Below are 23,282 nucleotides of genomic sequence, written 5' to 3'. Positions count from 1 at the left end.
GATAGTATGAATGTCATTACAGTTCAAATTTGTTAAAGCATTTGTTAACGGACCTATCTGTCTGTACCAAATTTGAATAATTCAACAATGTCAGATGGGAATGTCTGAGTTAGCAAGTCTATCATTTCCTTATGGGTCATATTAGTGACATTACATTAGTGACTTTTTCAGGATGCTACATTCACAATTCTGCTCACCATCTATCTCAAAAAGTTGGCATCGTTAGTAACCAGAGAACACAGATTCTGCTCCTCCGAAGGTTCTTTAAACCAAGAATTGGAAACAATCAAAAATACAGCCATACAAAAATGGATACAATTCAAAATCAACGCAAAAAAATCATCAGTCACTTCCCCTGCACATCAACCTAGACAAGAACAAACCCATAGGATTCCCATACCATATGTCAAAGGCATCTCCGAGCATCTTTCAAAAATTATGAAGAAATATAAATTGGCTGCTACCTACAAACCAATCAACCAAATTCACAATTGGTTACCTTCTTCTAAAGACAAACTCTCACCTCTTATGTGTGTACGAGGTCCCATGTTCCTGTAAATTGTCCTACTATGGACAGATAGGTAGATCCATTAAATGCATTTCGAAACATCAAGACCATATCCATCTCATCAAACCGCAGAAATCTGGCCTCGCACAACATGGAATTGAAAACCCAAACCATAGGATCCATTGGAAGAAAACCAAACTTCTACATAGATCTTCATATAAACATCAACGTTTATGTAAAGAAAGTGTTGAAGCCCTACATCACAGACCTAACTGGAACCATAATGACGTTCTTACTGTCCCTAAAGTCTGGGAAATTGTCATCCTAAATTGTGTAAAATAATTTTATATGTTATCTTTTTTTTTTTTCAGATACATTTTAATTAATTCTATTACACGTTACTGCACGCATAGAGGGATTCCGTTGTAAGCATGCACCCTAACTGTGTGTAGTTCCTAATATTGTTTGAATTAACTGTACTGAAGATGTCCTATGATACTTAGGATGAAATATTTACTCATTAAAATTCTTATTACTGTGGTTATGTGTATGTTTAGTCATGAATACTCCACAGGTTTCATTATATGACTAATATTTTATTAATAAAACAAAAGCTGGTTTAAAAAGGAAGCCAAGTCTTCAACTTTTTCACTTATTTTTATGCTTTAGCGAAAGTATGCAGACCACCATATTTTCTCAATATGCCATTAAATTCTATTTTAGTAGGTATTATTTTAATTTATTTTGAACCTTTCTCCAATTCACACCTGATGCTATCCTATGCTATACAAAAATCACCTCAAACAGCTAACCCACGAATATTTTAAAAGTTCAGTGCTACACTATTTTTTCCTCTGTACATTAATATGGTATTGCCTTTTTGATAATTAAAAAAAAAAATCTTATTTGTTAAAGAGTGTATAAATATAACAGACTGCAGATAATTAATCTCCCTCCATAGCTTGGTCCACCTTTGCTACGAGTTCCCACGGTGTTGTACTACCTTACCCCAGTTCTGAAGATATTTTCAGGCGCAAACTTTGTTTGCTCACACTTGGATAAAGGATTAAACTAAATTTATTATATTTTAACCCCCCCCCCCATTTTTTTTTTTTTTTTTTTTTTTGGGTTTTCATCAAGCTTATTTTTATGCTCATCATTATTGTCATCAAGCTTTATATATATAAATCAATAAATAAATCAGTCATACTTACAGAAATCTTATTCTGAAAAGCCTCACTAGGAACAACTGGAATACGTCCACCTGCCTTCCCAAATCTCCTCTCTAAAGATTCTTGGACACTTTCTTGAAATAATAATAATATGATTTAATAGAAAACTAATTTTTCTTATAATATAAATATTTTCCCACATTATTATTTTGTGAGTAATATATTAGTAACAAATTAACTTGGTTTTGGAATTTAAAATTATGTGAATTAAGATTTTTTCCCACATTTCTGATATGTACATGCTAGAATGCATATGAAATGCATCAAATAAGTCATTGTATTTGCATGTGTATACAAATAATAATACATTTAATTCAAATTTCTTACCAAAATTGCTTCAGTCATTTCTTCATCCCTTCTCAACTTATCAAGATAAGAATGATATCTCTCTTGAATATGTAAACTGTACTTGACAAGAAATAATATTCTTGTTTTTATCCTTTACTTAAGTAGCCTGAGACAATCAGATGTGAAGTCAACTGCATTTATATACACGTGGCCAAGTTGTGAAATATACTTTGTTTAATTTTGACGGTATATATCAGAACAGAGAATTATAAGTAAATGATATATACCGTCAAAATTAAACAACATGTACGATGAACACACAAACTTTTGTTTGCTCGCACTTTCAAAAAAGATATAAACAGTATAATTTCTTCTAAAGTACAATTTGCTTTCTGACTAATAATAATAAAAATAATAATGGTTTAGATAAATTTGGACAATTTTATCTATTAAACAAGGAAAAATTAATGACACTAGCAGCTTTAATTTTGATCAAGAGAAATATATAAAAGCAATTTCAGCTGATGAACACTATAAATACCTAGGAATATTAGAAGCCAATGATATTCTCTACTCGAAAGTTAAACAACAGGCAGCATCAGAATACACCAAAAGAGTTAGAAATATTTTGAAAACAAAACTAAATGGATTAAACACAATTAGAGCAATGAATTCTTGGGCTATACCAGTGATCTGATACACAGCTGGCATGATAGATTGGACAAAAGTATTTATGCACTTCCACAAATCCATAAAGAGATGTACTTCTACATCTAATTATTATTATGGGCAGCTTCAAGGAGTCATTAGACTCATCGAGGGAGGCCCAACATCATGTCAAGACCTATTCAACATTCACACAGTATCTATCATATTTCACCTTGAGCTCATTTACAGTCATGGCACCCACAACAGACTGGCAGCTTATTCCACTCATTTACCACTCTCCAAGTAAAAAACCTATCTCTAACACCCTTGATAACCACACTCTTACCAAGCTTCCATGGATGGCCCCTAGTCCTCCCACTACCAGTCCTATTCTCAAAAATATCTTCTGAATCAATCTTATAGAAACCCTTCAGTAATTTGAATGTCTCAATCATATCACTCCTTTTCTGCCTATCAACCAATTTCTGCAACCCACAAATCTTCAACCTGTTCTCATAAGGTTCATTCCATAGTCCTGCTATTATCTTGGTCACTCGTCTCTGGATCCTCTCCACCTCCTCCCCATCCATAAGAAACCCTGGTGCCCATATCTGGGCACAGTAGTCTAGATGGGGTCTTATTAAGGCTCGATATAGATAGCACGGACTCGCCTGCCCACAAATTAGCTAAATATTTAGTCAAAGTGCTTTCTTGTACTATTGGCAATACCTCGTCACATATAAAAAACTCGATCCATTTTGAGTCCAGTATACAAGACTTCACACTCCGTCATGCTGACTTAATGGTCAGTTTCAATGTCTTTTCCTTATTCACATTCACAAATGTTCCAATTAAAGACACCTTGGCACTTATCCAAGCAGAATTTCCTCCTGATCAGCCCTTTTTCAGTACACTATGAACTTGGGATATTTTGCTTGACAAGGAAAATTCTACAAACTAATTGAGGATACAGTCATGGGCTGCCCTCTTCTTCTCCCCCCCCCCACGCTGGATAACTTTTTCATGGAGAACTAACAGATAAGCTTAGGTGTTGACAGTTATTCATGACTTATTTTTAATGGTATTAATAATATCAAAGAACTATTTTATAAAAAGATGTTTTATTAACTTGCTTATATTTCACTGAATTTCAAATCAGCATAGTTAGAGCACAACACAGCATGTATACACAACAGTGAGTAAGTGAAACAACACATTTGTAATGAACAAAAGATCTCGAGTCCTATTTTGGTGCCCTCTAATGTTGAGGGAAAAAAAATCACAGCTATGTGGGGGTTGCTCTTAAAATAATAGTCTTCCAAATTTTTGACAAATTAATGCAACCATATTTGTTCGGGGTAGATTACTTGTTCATAACCATGGCTGACTCAAAAAATCTAATCTTTTGGATCTATACAGCACCTTAGTTTTCTTCCATCTAATTATGTGTGAAGGGGTGTCCAAAGTGTGGTCTGCCAATCCTGACTTGCCATAATAATGGTAGCGAATGTATTTTTTATGTTTTTCCAGTAGGATGTTAACAGATCTTCCTGTCTGCCCATAGTAGGCCAAGTCACAGGGAACTTCATAACTCCAGGATGTGCTAGAGGGGGAAGTTTATCCTTGAGTGAGTGGATCAGAGTTGCTAATTTTTCAAGGATACATTTGAAAATAATGCCCTAAATTCCTTTCCTCCCCTCCCATAAACCCATCATTTGGATATACTATATGGACATTGTATTTGCAATTTGGCCACATGGTTGGACACCTTACACACTTTTCTGTCCAATTTGAATAGCCAGCATCCAAGGATCCAATTTGTGACAGAAATAGGAGAAAGTAATAACAGCCTGCCCTTCCTAGACACCGTACTTACAAGACAACCAAATTGATCCCTGACCTTCACAATCTACAGAAAACCCACGCAAACAGGTAGATACATCCATCAACAGTCATATCACCCCCCACCTCCCAACAATTTGGGAGTATGAAAACCTTACGTTCACTTAGTCCACTGGGAAAAATTAATTTTCTCATATAACAATACACTCAACACAGAACTCACCCACATAAAAAAACACTGTTCTGGCCAATGGCTACACATACCAGAATACTAAGTTTAACACCATCTACCCACACCAACCTTCCTAAACATAGATTATAGCAAATCTATCCATCCCCTATATTCAAGGCATCTCAGGAAAGGTGGTTAAGATATTAAAAAAAGGCACAATCTTATGACCACCTATAAACCATACAAAAAGCTAGCAGCCCTTATCTGCTCCCCCAAAGACCAGTTACAACCTGGATTTACCCTTAGTTTACCAGTTACCCTACAGCTGCAACCTTTCTTACTATGCACAAACAGGTAGGACAGCCAACATCTGTATATCAGAGCACAAGGGTTACATCTGATTCCACCACTACGATCGCTCAGGATTGGCAGACCATGCCCTAGATACCTGGCACAGGATTCTATAGGAATAAAACTACCTTACTCCACCAACGCAAATTCAAGTTCGAGAGGCTTTTTCTCAAATCAATTGCAGTTCCCACCAACCATCCCAACCTAAACAAATATGATTGTATCAGACTCCCCTTTCATATGGGGAAACCTTATCTGCAGATTCAGCCCAACAACCAAGAACACCTAACCAAAGCCAATAGGTGGCATAATTGAAGGACTTTAGGTGTTCCTGTATCTCTCCTGTATTAATCCATGATGATGATGATGATGCCAACTTTACTTCGGCAAAATATAGGATAAGTAAATTTCTGTATCCTCGTGACCATCATCACTCATTAAGGTTAAACTTTCACAGTCATTCTTCTTCTTACTTGCCACATAATGAAAGAACTCTTTGGGATTTCCATTAGCCTGCTTGACTAGATTCTTCTTTTGATAACATTCATCCAGAAGTTTTGATTAATCTGAGAAGAAATGCAAGATTATGGTTAACAAAGTTCTATATTGACATTCTTATAACTGGTAAACTTCCCACTATTTTTTAAAAAGCAAAAGTACTTTCAATTTTAAAGCCTGGTAAGCCTAATCAGAAACCTGAAAGTTACAGACCTATTACTCTCCTCATTTGTTGTTATAAACTCTTTGAAAGACTTATTTATAATAGAATAAGCTCCACAATTTTTTAAAATGTCCCAATAGAACAAGCTGGCTTCAGACCAAATCGTGGGTGTTGTGGCCAGGTTCTCTCTTTGGTAACTCACATGGAAGCTGGTTTTCAAAAAGGTTTAAAAAAAATATCAGCAGCATTAATTGATTTGTCAACAGCCTTTGACACCGCTTGGAGACAAGGCCTTCTATATAAATTATATAAAATTATCCCATGTAAAACAATAGTCCATATTATTATTAACAATATGCTAAGAGATAGAAGATTTATAGTGACTATAGGTAATAAAACTAGCAGCAAAAGGAAGTTAAATAATGGACTGCCACAGGGATCTGTTTTATCTCTGTTATTATTCAATCTGTATATATCTGATCTTCCCGTCACTACGTCAAGGAAATTTTGTTATGCCGACGATATAGCTATAACTACACAGCATAAATCATACAGAAGAAATTCTAAAAGCTGACTTAACTATTCTGGATGAATATTTTAAAAGATGGAGACTCTGTTTAAATAGGAGCAAAACAGTAATACCTTATTTTCATCTATATAATAACTTGGCAAATGTGAAACTAAAAACTGAATTGAACAACACTATACTTCCATACAATACATTCCCTAAGTACTTGGGAGTCACACTTGACTGTTTTTTCACTTTCCGCCAACATCTTTCAAACTTGACATATAAACTAAGGACACGTAATAATATCCTACAGAGACATGTGGCACTACCTGGGGTTCTAGAGCCTCTACTCTTTGGACAACAGCCCTTGCTTTGGTATTCTCAAGTGCTGAATATTGTGCTCCTGTGTGGCTAAATAGCCCTCACAAGGATTATCAATTCTCAATTGAACAATACCTTAAGATTAATTACAGGCTCTATTAGATCAACCCCAACATGTTGGTTACCGCTTTTAGCAGGCATTATTCCTACAGAACTACATAGATTGAACTCTTTAGTCCGTGAATTCCAAAAAATTGCTGGTAATCCGAACCTACTTATTCATCAGGATCTCCCAACTCTTAAAAGTCAATAGATTGAATTCTTGCCATCCATCACTACGAGCAGCAAAGAACTAGTGCTAAATAATTTTAATCCTTTATCAAAGTGGGAAGAAACATGGAAGGAAAATATGAAAGAACATTTGCATAACATCTTTAAAGGTGGTCAAATCATCACAGGATCAGATCTACCTCGCAAAACATGGCCGGTACTAAATAGAATTCGAACAAATCATAGCTTATGTGGAGATTGGAACAGACAAACATCTCCAGAATGTGACTGTGGTGCTCCACGACAGACTATGCAACATATTGTAACAGAATGCATCTTCCGTGCTTATCAGAATGACTGGAATGACTTTTTACAAACGGCTCCTGAAGCTGTGACCTGGCTTACGAACTTAGATCTGAATTTATAATGATATATATGTTTCTTTTCCTTATTATAACATATTAAAACTTTTACTTTTAACTCTTATTTTAATTTTCCCACTTCTTGGATTAGATCTGTGTTTTCGTTCAAAGTTTTAACTTAAAATATTTTAAATTCTTCAATTCTGTTAATATATAATGACATCAAGATTCTCTTTTTTAACATCATTTTTTTGCCATGAGCTATGTATGTACGTATGTACTACATTCTTCTCATAATCTGATTTTGCCTTCCTTGCCATCCTGGTCACCATTCTTGCCTGAGCCTAGTATTGTTTTCATGAGTTTGCTGGTCACCTTTCTCTTTATATACCTTCCACAGCATTTTCTTCTTCTGTCAGCTTGTACTTAATGATATTATTCATCCATCTAGCTCCTATCTGATTAACTCTCCTTACTAAGTATGCAATTTAATATTGCTTCTTCTAGATGACCCTTAACTACTTCCCATGCACTACTAACATCCTTATCTTGCAGTCTTTTATGCCATGGTACAGATTTAAGCTTCTTCCTAAGCTTGTCATAATCACCTGCCTTGTAGTTCCACATATACCCATTCTTGATATAATATTCCTCATGTTTTACAATCTCTCAAGTCAAGACTGCATGGTCTTGACTTGAAAAATTAAGGCTAGGTCTTCTGATCCTATGACTAGGTCCAATACTCTCCCACCCCTGGTCCCCTCCATCACATGCTGCCTTAAGTAATGATCTCTTAGTAGGTGCATAAATTCTGTTTCCTTCCAGCCATATGATCTTTTTTCCTTCCAGTCTATATCTGTATAGTTGAAGTCCCCATAAATAATCACTCGACCTATTGCATGTCTTCCGGATCATTTGTGGAATTCCCTGGCAACAACCAAGTGTATATTTTGTCTTACTGGCCTTAATCTCACACCTAGACTGCTTCAAATGACCAGCTACCCTCCCTCCTATCCCCTATTCTTTTTTGGTTGCATTTCATCTATTATCATCAGCAGTACCTTCCCCCCCCCATCCTATCTTCTCTATTTTCCCTGACAATACTAAACCCTTCACATTCAATCCCTGTAACTACATCATCTGCTGTTAGCCAAGTCTCACTAATGCCTATAACTTTTGGCATGGTTGCACTAACCAATTTTCTCTTGTTTGTGAAAAAAACTGCAGCATCCCTTTAGTTCCCCACCCATCTTTACTTTCTGAATTGACTGCCTTATTCAATATTTTTGCTTGAGAGACTAGACTGCTCAATTGGCCATTCTCACACTACTCACTCTCTTCAAGGTGCCTTCAAACAAACTCACTTGCTTCCAACTAAACTGCTTAAGTTTCTCTGAATTTGAACTTCAGCATGTTTGGTGAACAAAGTTCTCTGCAGACACCTAACACCAAAACCATTTAGATGCAGTCCATCAGCATTGTACAAATCCTTCTTTTCAAACAGAGACCACAGATCCACAAATCCTATATCATTCCTTCTGCACAATCTATGTAAAGACTCATTAATTATCAATGAACTCCTCTTTTTTTTAGTTGTATTTTTATCATGGTTGCTGCAAGTAGTCCAGGAGGCTTGGTACCTTTGAACACCTGGTTAGAGACATCAGCTTCAAGTTACCAGTATTATATCTCTGGGGTTTCTTCTTTTGTCTGAAGTACCAGCAATGTACCACAAGGGTAACACTACTGGCAGGAGGGACATGGGAAGGCTGTCTTGGGACAGCCAGAAATCCTAAGGTCGTCTGCACTAGCCCTCGTATTCTCTGCAGCAGAATACTGTGCTCTAGTCTAGGAAGAAGCACACACTAACATTATAGACACCCAGCTAAACTCTACCATGCACACAATTAGTGGGACACTAAGAAGCATCCCCTCTCCCCTGGTTGCCTGTCCTATCTAACATTGCTTCACAAAATATATGAAGAAGACAAGCCTCGATTAAAGAATTTAATGAAGTAATGAGCAACCCACTCCTGCCCCTACATCAGACTCTCATACATCTACCTAGTCTTCGTTTAAAATCAAGAAACCCTTTCTGGTCAATGGACAAACTCTCTTCAGCTGCCTTACCATCAACACCTGATGTGGAGAGAACACTGGTCCAACAAATGGCTTCCTGGTTGAAGATCCCTGTGCTCTGAAGCCTGGTTTTGCTCTTCCTAGGAAGATTTGGTCATCTATCAACAGGATCAGACTAACCAGGGCACATGTGGCTACTTACTACATAAATGGAGACTAACAGCCACTCTTATTGTGATTGTTCCCCAGATGATTACTCATATTGTGAATGACTGCCCAAGATGCCAATTTCATGGTGCTGGCCTCCAGGACATCCATGAGATGATGGATGAGGCCCTGGTTTGACTTTCTAGAGTGGACATTGACCTGTAGTTGCTTTGTATTCCTTTTGCCATAATAATAAATAAATAAATCAATACCCTCCCCCCTCAGTTCACCTCTATCACAGCATGGTAGGAGACTTAAGAGTCTTCACCTTCTTACTCTTCAGTTTTGCATCTTCTAACAACTCCTTTACATCCTCCCTCATAGAATGCTTCTCGCCTCTCAAATCATTTGTACCAACCAAGACAATCATTTCCTTCAACTTATTTAATGCATTGAGTAAGTTTCACTAGATTGAATTTTCATGTTTAACTTTGGAAAGCAAAGTCAAACAGTTAAGTTTCACTAGCCTGAAACACTGGACTTCAAATTTACTAAATTCAAAAAATTTGAGGTAATGTGAGGTTACCTCTCCAAAAACTCTGAGTGACCCAAAATCAATCACTGCTTAACTCAAACTGTTATCAGTGGCTCCTAATTGACAAAAAATCTCATTCAGCGTTGTACCTAACCTATGTCAGAAAGTTAACTTTATCATAAGTAATCACTCGGTGGGTGCATAAAGGTTGGTCGATTGGTAGAGCCTCTGCTACTAATGGCTCGCAAAAAGTTGAGCAAGTTGGAGCGTGGTTCGTAGTTGGAACGGGATCAATCGTTCGATGCTGTTGGCACACTCTCCCTCGATGAGTCTTTGAACTACTTGGAGGTCTCACATAATAATAATAATAATTATTATTATTATTACATGGACACCTCCATGGAGTGCAATGACTCACTGGGGGAGACCCGATCTATTCTACCTCTCCTTGAACCCATTAACAGACAAAGTACTCACAACTAACTCTGGCAACCCATTCCACTCATTCACATTCTATCAATCCTATAAAATCCTTTACTTTAAAAATTTAAATGTTTTTATCATATCCCCTCTTTTTTCTCCTATCAACCACCTTCTATCAACTCTCTTATCAACAAACTATAAAGCTTAGAATTTATATTTGTCTTATATAAGATATTATATTATATAAGATATTATGAGGTCTTGGGGTGGTAATAATAATAATAATAGACAATATTACAGATACTTCAATATTTCATAGCAAAATATGGAAATAAATGAGAGTAAGAAAACTTATGATAAGGTTATGTTCTTACAAATTCTTGAGTAAATTTTCAAAACTGTTAAGTTTCTTTTTATATTTAGCTATAAAATATGGACGGATCCATAAGATCTCATTTATTTCAAACTGATGCATTTCAGCTCTATACTTAAAAATTTGACAGTTATTATATTTAGGGAAACAGAATTTTTTTCAAATGAGATTTTAAAAAAATCTTTATTTGGGCAATGTAAACTAAGCATAAATAGCAGGCATTAAAGTTATGTGCTTATTTCATAGCTGAATATACATACAAAAATAGAAACTTGGAGAATTTTGAAGAAGAGAGAGCCTATGGGAATACAATCCTCGGCATCGGAGTTGCCTTATATCAATTCATATTTCATGAACTACTGAAGAAACGTTCCAAGTTTCTTAAGTAGTGCATGAAATATGGTTGGATCTGTTTATTTTACAATACCAAAATGAATACATTTAAGCTCTTCTCTGATAATTACTCTCAATCACTGAATGCTGTTCACTTATGAAAAATACAGTTCTCTGAAACAGAATTGCTTTGGTATTGACTGAGGATTCTTGTTAGTTTAAGGTTTCTGCCTGATCTCTGAGGAGAATCAACAGTTTAAAACAGTTGTCAGACCAGTGAAACTTTAATCTAAAGAACTAATAAAAGGCAAATATATGGATGCCTTGGCAGCATGTGTTTTTTTAGTAGTGCAAGCTAAGGCAACTCCAATGCCGAAGATTGAATTCTCATAAGCTCTCCATTCAGTTTGAGAAACTTTCAAAGTCGCTGTATAAGTATATATATTTATTTATTCATTTATATTCATGTAGTTACATGATAAGGTGGAGTGTTATTACACGTTTTTTAATCTTCTCCACTGTGCAATTTCGCCAAAGTGCTAAATATTTGGCTGAAGCATAATTAATTAAATCTGAAACAATGCGAATTAAATTGTATAAGCAAATGTTTTGAACAAAAAAATACACTCATTAAAAATTAATAATACCTTTTCATGAATGATTAAAAAAAAAAAAAAAACCTTATTTATAAAATTAAATTCCGTATACTCGGCTGAATATTCGATATTCAGTGCTTCAGCAAAATCTCACTTTGGCACATCCTTACTATGGAGTATATCATATTCAATGCATTTGTAACCTGTCTTATATAGGTGAACCTGGATGTAGAATTCCTATCCAGAAAGTTATTATTTTTGATTATTTTTAATCAAAAATAATAACTGGAAAATCTGGCCTTTCTGATCATGTCCTGAATGCTCATAACATAGAAATGAATGGAAAGGTACTACACGAAAACGTGGCATGAGTGCAAATTTAAGGAGGTCTTTGAAACTCTAATCATAATGACCTCTTAGAACAAAAGTTGTTTTAAGAGGTCATTATACACTCATGAGCAGTTGAATTAGAGATACCTGCCTTGTTGGTGAAATGGTGCTGTGGTCGCCCCGGCGAATGGAATAGTGCCACGTGGCATGACGTGGATGTTGTCAGACCTTGTACTGGAGAAACTTTCCAAGTTTCTTAAGCAGTGCATGAAACATGGCTGGATCTGTTTATTTTACAATACCAAAATGAATACATTTAAGCTCTTCTCTGATAATTATTCTCAATCACTGAATGCCGTTCACTTTTGAAAAATGCAGTTCTCTGAAACAGAATTGCTTTGGTATTGACTGAGGATCCTTGTTAGTTTAAGGTTTCTGCCTGATCTCCAATGAGAATCAACAGTTCAAAACAGTCATCTGAGTAATAGTCAAGCACAGAATGGGGATGACTTGAGATCTCAATGAATTTGATCGTGGCCAGATGTATGGGGCTCTACATCTCCGAAGTTGTGCAGGCATTGGGCCTTTCACTTTTACACTGTGTCAATAGTGTACCGTGAGTACATGGAATCGGGTAAAACCACAGCCACCAGGGAAAACTGCTGTGGTGTACAAGTGTCGATGACATGAGGAAGCCGTCGGCTAGCTCGGATGGTAACAGCTGATAGACAGGCCATAGTGCCGCAGATCACTCGCCAGTTCAATGCTGGACAACAACGACATGTGAGCAGCCACACCATCCAGAACCATCTCCTCGCTATGGGGTACAGAAGCCACCGCCCGACTAGGGTACCTCTGCTCACCGCACGTCACAAGGCACAACAATTAGCATGGGCACAGGAACACCGCCATTGGACCCTCGACGCATGGAAAAAATATTGCCTGGACTGATGACTCGAGGTACATGTCGATGGCAGGGCACGAGTGCATCGCCAAGCACATGAAGCAATGTATTCCTCGTGCCAGCAGGACACAGTTCAGGCCGGTGGTGGTGGTATCCTCGTATGGGATATGTTTACGTGGGATGAAATGGGTCCCCTGGTACATCTACCATCGTCCCTCACCAGCAAATGATACAGGGACCTGCTGTCAGATCATGTGCACCCATTTCTGTGCCTACAGCACCCTGCAGGAGACCTGTACCTACAGCAAGACAATGCACCTGCCCACCGCTCCCGAATTGTGGCCGAGTGGGTGGATGAACACTCCACGGACATGGTGATGCTTGGCTGGCCCCCGAGGTCCCCTGACCTCAACCCTATTGAACACGTATGGGATGCTGTCAAGAGAGAGATATACATACCCTGGACCCTGCTCTGATCAATCTCTGTGCATTGTGGGAGACTGTGTAGTGGTCATGGATCAGTTTGGCTCCCCAACACTTACGGTGCTTTGTGAAGTCCATGCCACACCACATCGCCACCATCATCAAGGCAAAATGGGGTGCTACATGCTACTATTATTATTCAGCAACATAGGGCAAAGATCACCCTAATACTATAAGAGCAGCATAAGCACCCGCAGGCATCACATCTGAGAAGACATCATGAAGCATACGTTCCTGGAAACAAAGTCCTGTATGTTGATCGGTGAAGTCACCCAGCCTGAGACCAATGGGTGAGACGATAAGAGAAATTCAAACTCAGAAATGTGGCACTCTAGGGGAACATATAAAACCCGTGACACGGAAGTAAATCACCCCGTTTTTTCTTGTTCCTGCATTTCTCTTCGTGTGCTCCAAGAGTTCATCGCAATTCAGCTCTCGTTTTTGAGGGCTGACTTACGAAAAGTTCCGGCATGACACCACAGCATGTAAACACGACATGTAAAACCTTAGCAGAGAGATAGCGCCCAACTCAGGTGAGCACGTATAACCCACGTGGCGATAAGATTGAGACAACCAGAATCGAAACAAAGAAGGAAGGATGGAAGAAAACCGATAAAGAATAGATAAGTACTCTTATCTATTTCACTTGTACACTAATACACTTGTTCTAGCCCCTTTTGAAAATTGACTAACAGTGTTAAGAGAATGCATCCTAAAATTTGTAATGGAAGAAAGAGTAAAGAGCTGAGATTTATGTAAATGACTATGCTTTTGAAATGAACTTTAAGAACTTTCAGTTAGATAGAGATTCTGTCGTAATTAATCCGAGAGATTATATGTGCTAAAATGCCTTAATGTCTGATTGAGCTGTAATTAAGAATGTATTATATATTGAGTCATTGAATTTGCTAACATTTTGAAGTCAATGCATAATTGTTTTAAGAGTGAGAGGGTGAGAGAAAGGTAGAAGATTAAATTAGAATTGATAACTACTTTAACTTGTATGGCATTATATAATGAGTTTAATAAATATTTTGGTTCCTTACTTACATGTGTTTCTGATCATGATGACTGAACCTTCATAAAACTTCGAACCTGTGATCGTGTGTGTGTGTGTGTGTGTGCGGGGATACCCCAATTGAAAATAGTAGGGCACGACTGCAAATAAAAATAAGCCAGAGAATCCAAGACCTCTAAGAATTCAGTTAACATCATTAGTGGCACCTGATAATCTATGTTTATCCTAAAGATTAAGTTTATCTCTAACTTTAAGACCCAGGCTGGTGCAGATAAAAAATAAATTTTGCCTGAGTGACCAGGATAACTCATTGAATTCAGGGAACAGGTAATCTCTGGTGGCCCTTAAAAGGTTAAATTACATAAGAAAAGGTATAAAAGAAGCGAGACATAATGATAAGACTAAAATTAGTGAAGATCACATAACAATGACGCAACTGACTTAACAAAGAGGTACATGCAATAGAATTTGATATGGCAGAAAGGATAAAGTTAATTATATTGCCTCGATATATCAATAGAGATATACAATGCAACAATACAAAATGTAATCATAAACAGAGGTGGAACTATTATGAATAGAAATCTACAGCTTTTGGCTTTTGCAGATGATGTAGACTGTATTGGAAGGACTGAGAGAAGCCTCAGAGAGGATTATAGACAAATGAGGGAGGAGGCAAATAAAATGGGACTACAAACAAACAAAACTAAAACAAAATACTTAATTGTAAACAAAAATTCAGAAACATCCAAAGTTTCACGGTAGATGAAGAAACCTTTGAACGAGTCCAGCAGTTCACATATTTGGGTTCAGTAATAACAGAAAGTAATGATGTGTCAGTTGTAATTACATATAGAATAGCTGAGGCAAATAGAACTTATTATAGTATTCAATCACTATTAAAATCTAATTTGATTTCGATTAAAAGTAAAATCCAGCTATATAAAGTAATTCTCAAACCTGTACTTTTGTATGGCTGTGAAACATGGACAATGATCCAGAGAGATCAAAGCTGATTACAAATATGAGAACAAAAGGTATTAAGAAAGCTCTTTGGCCCAGTTAATGAGAATAGACTTTGGAGAGTGAGGAATAAAAAAGAAATAATGGAGAAATTCAATGATGTGGATATTATTACTGAAATAAAGGTGAGAAGACTGAGATGGCTAGGACAAGTTCAGCGAATGGGGGATGACAGAACCGTAAAAAAGGTCTTCATAGCTGGACCAGGTGGATCTAAGCACAGAGGAACCAAAAAGGAGATGGCTTGATGATGTAGAGGATGATTTAAAGAAAATGGGAGTAAAGAACTGGAGGAACAAGGCACAGAATCGTGAAGAATGGAAAGCTATCCTGAGACAGGCCCAGGTCCTAAATAGACTGTAATGCCAAGGAGTAGTAGTAGTAGCATAAGAATGACAAAATAGAAATTTTTCAATACATGTAAGAGAGAGAGAGAGAGAGAGAACTAGGGATCAATGGTGGAAGTTGCAAGAGTGTGATTGGCAAGGATGTGAAGGAAAAAAATTTTGCTTTGAGAATGGTGAATGACTGGATGGACTGCAAAACATAACTGTGTGCCCTGAGAGTGAATAAACTTAAGGAGAGATATGATATGAATGATAGTTTGTGTGGATCTCCCATGATCAGTTTTCCAACTCTATAGAGATGACTATATGATAATAACAATAATAGGGCTCAGACTCCTTTACTGAGCAAAGAAAAAGTGCAAAGATCTGAAATGCAATTGAAAGAAGCACAAATCAAAACAAAAGAAATGGACTTTGTCTAAAAACAAGATGATTATACAAGATTAAATCAAGCATCAACAGGATACCAAAAGCAAATATATGAAATATAGAAAGAAAATACCCTGATATCAGTCACTGAGCAATGAGTGATGCACCAACAAAGACTTACTGTAAGAAACAAAGTTCTCAGTGATGTTGAACTTAATTGCAAATGCACATTGTCACAGAATCCCAGGAAGAATTTAAGGCAGCTGCAAGGCCCAAAGAAACAATTCAGGTAAATTTCTTGAATACAGATAATCCATATAGTAACAAATAGTATCACTTAAATGATAGATGATAAGAATGGAGACATATGATTGTAGAACAAATGCATAGCACCAGAGAAAGACAGTGACTACTGGCATTGAATTGAAACAAAGTCGAAGACAAGATATAGCAGTCATACTGAGCAACATTAAATTGGTAACAGAAACAATTCCTACAAAAACGGTGAGAGAAACAAATCAGCTGATGTACAGTGCTGCGGTTATAGTTATAAAAGAACTTGGCTATACAATAAAACAGATGAATAAACCAAAACAAGATGCTCCAAAATCGAAATTGCATTTAAAATAAAAATAAACAAATTTCGGGCAGATGTTAACAATTTCAACAATTTAAAACAATCAAAAGCAGTCTGGTAAAGCAATACAAACTTGAAACGAAATCAATAACCAAAAGTATCAGAAGAATAAAAACAAAGAATTGTGGGCAAGCAAAAAAGATCATTCACTATGAATGCAGAAAAAGTCAATACAGGCAAAACATTCAGTATCAGTTTTACCAAAACATTGATCATAAATCTGAACACATAACAAACACTCATGATCTGGAAGCAGCTCTGGGATAATCCAAAAGAGCATAATAAAAAAAAAAAAACGAATAAAAGATGTTGAAAAACAATTGAACAACACTCGGGTGGAAGACCTGTCATAACCACAGAAATGATCAAACGCAAAGAAATTGAAGAACTGGAATGCATTAGGCAAAGATAAATTGCATGGATTTCGTCTCAAATATTTGCCCAGTAATCATGCTTGATTGGCTCAACAATTCAACACTCAACTGAATAGTGGATGACAACCTGCACGACAATTCTAATTTTGAAAAACAAAGAAAAAGGAGCTGTTCCAAGTAATTACTACCCAATTACTTCCTACCAACAACATTTGTTATTCACTAGATGTCTAGAAACTTCAGTTAGTTAATGTTTATAATGATATTAACTTCTGCCTATTGGGCAGAAACTCAGGAGGAACAAAAAAAACAATTATTAATTCACAAAATTGACAATTTTGAAAAATTCAAAAAGCGAACTAATATATTGCATAGATTGCCTACCAAATGCAATTTCCAATTGGCAGACTTAGTTAATAGTCAATGGAGACAACTAGCTAAAGTGAATATCAAGAGAGGAATTTTCTAAACTAAACAAACACACATAATAACCACAGTAAGAAGTTTTAATAAGTAAATATTGCATCCTAAGTATCTTAGGACATCGTCAGTACAGTTAATTCAAACAATACTAGGAATAACATACAGTTAGGGAGCATGATTACAATGGAATCCCAATATGCGTGCAGTAGAATGTTATAGAATTAAATTAAAATATATCTGGGGGGGGGGAATAGATTACATTAAAATAAGATAACGTATATAAAAAAATTATTTTACACAATTTTGTATGACAATTTCCCATACTTTAGGAATAGCAAGAACATCAGTACGGTTTAGATTTGGTCTGTGAAGTAGGGCTTCAGCACTTTCTTTATATAAACGTTCATGTTTATATAAAGATCTATGTAAAAGATTGGTCTTTTCCCAATGAATCCTATGCTTTGGGTTTTCAACTCCATATTGAGCGAGGAGAGGTTTCTGGGGGTTTGATAAGATGGATATGGTCTTGATGTTCCGAAATGTGTTTATGAACAGTAAGACAATTTACAGGAGCATAGAACCTCGTACAAGCCAGGTAGCATCAGAGGTGAGAGTTTGTCTTTAGGAGAAGGTAACAAGTTATAGATCTGGTTGATGGGTTTGTAGATAGTAGCAAGATTGTATTTATTCATCCTTTTTGAAAAGACGTTCAGAGATGCCTTTGACGTAAAGTATGGGCTTGTTCTTGTTGTTTAGTTGTTTTAAGATTGTATCTATTTAGTATGGCTCTTTTTTTTGATTATTTCCAATTCTTGGTTTAGAGATTCTTCAGAGGAGCAGAATCTGTGTGCTCTAGTTACTAATGATTTAATGATGCAAAATTTTTGAGATGGATGATGAGCAGAAGAATTGTGAATGCAGTGACCTGAAAATGTCGGCTTGCGATAGACAGAAGTAGAGATGGAACCATCTTTTCTTTGGATGTGTAAATCCAGAAAAGAGATATCCTGTGGAAATTCTTTTTCTAGCATAAATTTGATGCAAGGATGAAGAAGGTTTTCTTACTATGGACAGACAGGTAGATCTGTTCACAAACACATTTTGGAACATCAAGACCATATCCGTCTTAGCAAACTGCAGAAATCTGACCTCGCTCAACATGGAGTTGAAAACCCAAAGCATAGGATTCATTGGGAAAAGACCAATCTTTTACATAGATCTTTATATAAACATGAACGTTTATATAAAGAAAGTGCTGAAGCCCTACTTCACAGACCAAATCTAAACCGTAATGACGTTCTTGCTATTCCTAAAGTATGGGAAATTGTCACACAAAATTGTGTAAAATAATAATTTTTTTATATACATTATCTTATTTTAATGTAATCTATCCCCCCCCCCCAGATATATTTTAATTTAATTCTATAACACGCTACTGCAAACATATTGAGATTCCATTGTAATCATGCACCCTAATCATTGTAATCATGCACCACTGTATGTTATTCCTAGTATTGTTTGAATTAACTGTGCTGACGATGTCCTAAGATACTTAGGATGAAATATTTACTTATTAAAACTTATTACTGTGGTTATTATGTGTGTTTGTTTAGTCATGAATTCTCCACAGGTTTCATTGTATAATAAAGTCTTATTCCTTCACAGGGAACTGACAGCACAGAAGACTGACTTACTATGCAAATTTCAATTGAAACAGGGTAAGCTACGTGCCCGAGTCTCTTTTTTAAAAGAGTGCAGACACGATAAACTCATTCCAACGTTTGCTAAAATAAAGGAAGTTATCAAATCACCAGGTGCTCATAAAATCTATTAGAAAGCAAGCCATTCATTACTGCTTAATCAGTTATGAGTTTCAAAACATGAATTGGCAACAAATAATTTAAAAATTACAGAATTAGAAGCAGAATTGTCAAATACGTTAAATCAAGAATTGTTACAAGTGATTATTAGTGTCTCAAAAAATTCGGAGATCAAAGCATTTGATAAAAGTAATATTAATCTACATAAAAAAATACCTTAATTTGTTAAATCAATCTAAGAAAATTACCAACCAAAAAATGGATTGTCAACTTATCTAACTGTCCGCTAACAGAAGATGAATTAAATGTTCTAGCAAGAGGTCATAAGTTTGCCATTTCACCTAAATGCTTTCCATATTTAGATTTTATACACAACATTGAAAGAAACATTGGCCATCTTTCCAGTATTGAAGCTAACAGACTCTATTTCAAAAATAGCTAAAATAATCTAATTTTAGCTATTTTGAAATGCCAATTCATATGACCGAAAAATGAATTTACTACTCCGAGATCGAAATACTTACGCCAAACTTGATTATGATCCCACAAAATGACAGCTCAAGAAACTGAACAAGTTTTGCAAGCATAACATTCCACTCAGACCCATTGTGGATTCTATTAGCAACCCAACTTACAAGTTATCAAGATTTTTATCTAACCTTCTTCATCCTCACACAGGCCACTCAGCCTCATCAATTAAAAATTCCACAGAGTTTCATGCAAAAATAAAAGACATTCAACTGTTGGAAACTGACATGCTAATTAGCTTCGACATTGTCTCCCTCTTCACTAATATCCCCCATAAGGAAACGCTTGTTAACTCAAAAATTTCCATCTGATATTGTTGAATTATTCAAATTTGTTATTATGTCCAGTTACTTCACTTTTAAAGAAAAAATTTACAAGCAGCAGGAAGGAAGTGCAATTGGGTCTTCCCTAATCACCAAACTTAGCAAACCTGTTTCTAGAATACCTTGAAGAAAAAATTTTCACATTTAAACCCAAACCAAAAATTTGGCTACGATATGTTGATGACGTCTTTGTTGTCGGCATCATTCCGAACAAGTACTACACCTGTTTCTAGATAAAATAAACCTTCTTCATCCTTACGTCAAATTTATGCTAGAAAAAGAATCTCCACAAGATATCTCCTTTCTGGATTTACACATCCAAAGAAAAGAAGATGGTTCCATCTCCACTTCTGTCTATCGCAAGCTGACATTTTCAGATCGCTACATTCACAATTCTTCTGCTCATCATCCATCTCAAAAATTTGGCATCATTAAATCATTAGTAACCAGAGCACACAGATTCTGCTCCTCTGAAGAATCTCTAAACCAAGAATTGGAAATAATAAAAAAATACAGCCATACTAAATGGTACAATCTTAAAACAACTCAAAAAATCATCAGTCACTTCCCCACATGAGCCCATAGGATTCCCATACCTTATATCAAAGGCATCTCCGAACATCTTTCAAAAATGATGAAGAAATACAATCTTGCTACTACCTACAAACCCATCAATCAGATCTATAACTTGTTACCTTCTCCTAAAGACAAACTCTCACCTCTGATGATACCTGCCATGTATGAGGTTCCATGCTCCTATAAATTGTCTTACTATGGACAGACAGGTAGATCTGTTCATAAACACATTTCGGAACATCAAGACCATATCCGTCTTACCAAACTGCAGAAATCTGGCCTCATTCAACATGGAGTTGAAAACCCAAACCATAAGATCCATTGGGAAAAGACCAAACTTTTACATAGATCTTTATATAAAGATGAACATTTATATAAAGAAAGTGCTGAAGCCCTACTTCACAGACCAAATCTAAACCGTAATGACGTTCTTGCTATTCCTAAAGTATGGGAAATCGGCATACAAAATTGTGTAAAATAATAATTTTTTTTATATATGTTATCTTATTTTAATGTAATCTATTTTTTTCCCCTCCAGATATATTTTAATTTAATTCTATAACACACTACTGCATGCATATTGGGATTCCATTGTAATCATGCACCCTAACTGTATGTTATTCCTAGTTTTGTTTGAATTAACTATACTGACGATGTCCTAAGATACTTAGGATGAAATATTTACTTATTAAAACTTATTACTGGTTATTACGTGTGTTTATTTAATCATCTTAGAGGATGTTAGAGAATCATCTTAGCACTGATTCTCTAACATTAATTCTAAAGAATACTAACTTCAGATATCAAACATTAAAGCAAGCAGGTAAAATATCGTATATGCTATACATGGGATCTTAAGCTATACAGAAGATAATCCAAAGAAACTAAATCACTTCTCAATACAGCCTGAATTTTCAATGAAGGCATTGTGTAGTATTTGGACTTGAGAAAAGTGCAATATTCTCAATAATTTGAAGGAAAATAACAGGCAGCAAAGCACTCATGTTTGCAGATGGAAAGAAAATTAAAAACTTGTCACAGAATGAGTCCTACAAATATCTAGGAATTCTTGAGGCAGATAACATTTTGAGTTCAGAAGTCAAAAAGAAAACAGAATCTGAATATCTGAAAAGAGTTAGAAAAGTTCTAGTCAAAACTGAATGAAGGCAAAACTGCAACAGCAATTGTGAGCCATTCCTACAATCAGATATAACTGAACACAAGCTACTCCTGATGCACTTGAATGTAAAACACTATGATGCAACATACATACACTTGTTGCATAGTCTGTGTGAGCAAACATTAGAAGAAAAGTGAACACTGAATGATAACATCGAGGAAAGCATAGAAAAGATGATTACAAGGAGAAAGAAATGACAAAAAGAAGGTTTGAAAAATAAAGCACTCAGTGGTCAACATTTGAAGGATATTGAAGGGAATGTTAACAGCTGCTTAATTTGGCAATGGATTCAGCAGGGGGAACATCAAGAAATAAACAGAAGGTCTGATACTTGTTGCTCAAGAACAATTATTACAAATGAATGCAATAAAGGTGAAGAGTGAAAAGATTCATACAACTGCAAATGCCAATCATGCAGAGATAAAGAAGAGACAGTGGACCATCTAATTAGTTCTTGCAGTAAGATTGCTCACACAGACTATAAACAAAGGATGAGTCCATTGAGTTTTTTTTAATTTTTTTTAAAGTTCCTCCGTAGCACAACTGGAAGAACGAATGGAAGAATGAATTGAACTTAGGCCTTTTCCCCTTCAATTGGAAAAGGCCTAAGTTCAATTCTTTTCATGACGGGAGAAATCTTTATACAGATTTTTTCAACTGAAGGCAAGTTAGCTGATCTCATACGGCGGTAGCAGGGTTTTTTCATCCTGCATGCAACAAATTGGTCCCTCAGAACACATGCAATTTACAGACAAAAAATATTAGTGGTGGTGGTGGGCAGTAGATGGCATAGATGATCATGATGGTAGTAGAGGTTTGGTGTAGTTGGTGGATGGAGTGGTAGAGATGAAGAGTTGTAGTGTCCTCCCTTGATGAGTCTTTGAACTTCTTGGAGGTGTCACAAAATAATAATAAAAATAATTATAAAGGCATGATCTAGTAGCAAAAGCTGTACACTGGAGCTTGTGTAGGAAATATGGGTTCCTAACTTGCAAAACTCCAATGGGAACACAAAGGTAAAAAGGTACTGAAAATGAAAATGCCAAAATATTATGGGACCTTAAAATTCAAATAGCTAGACATCTCAAAACATAATATGCCAAATATCCTTGTAGTCGAACAACAACATGTGTGGTTTACTGATGTGGCAACACGAAGGATAAGTAGAGTAGAAGAAAAAGTATATGAAAAACTGATCAAGTACAGGGATCTGGTTATTATTTGCTCTATTATTCCTCTATATGGTTATTAGTTGCTCTATTATTCCAAAGTTGTTGAATTGAAATTCAACAACT

The 23,282-nt window shown here is 35.9% G+C and overlaps 1 protein-coding gene across 1 annotated transcript in view; it reads right to left on the bottom strand.

Moving 5' to 3' along the window:
- The window catches only part of LOC150104573 (glutamate dehydrogenase, mitochondrial-like), a 326,505-nt gene that overhangs the window by 69,776 nt on the left and 233,447 nt on the right, over positions 1-23,282 (bottom strand). The window contains exon 9 of the mRNA XM_090395204.1: positions 1,723-1,814. Within this exon, the coding sequence (XP_090251330.1) occupies positions 1,723-1,814 (92 nt within the window). The remainder of the gene's footprint in view (positions 1-1,722; positions 1,815-23,282) is intronic.

This window comes from Typopeltis vanoorti, chromosome 7 (genome assembly GCF_054136105.1).
Source record: "Typopeltis vanoorti isolate ZY-2024b chromosome 7, IOZ_Tvanoo_1.0, whole genome shotgun sequence".
In the NCBI taxonomy this organism is placed as follows: Eukaryota; Metazoa; Arthropoda; class Arachnida; order Uropygi; family Thelyphonidae; genus Typopeltis; species Typopeltis vanoorti.
Note: the sequence above shows the minus strand (reverse complement) of the source record. Positions and strands in the feature narration are given on the sequence as shown.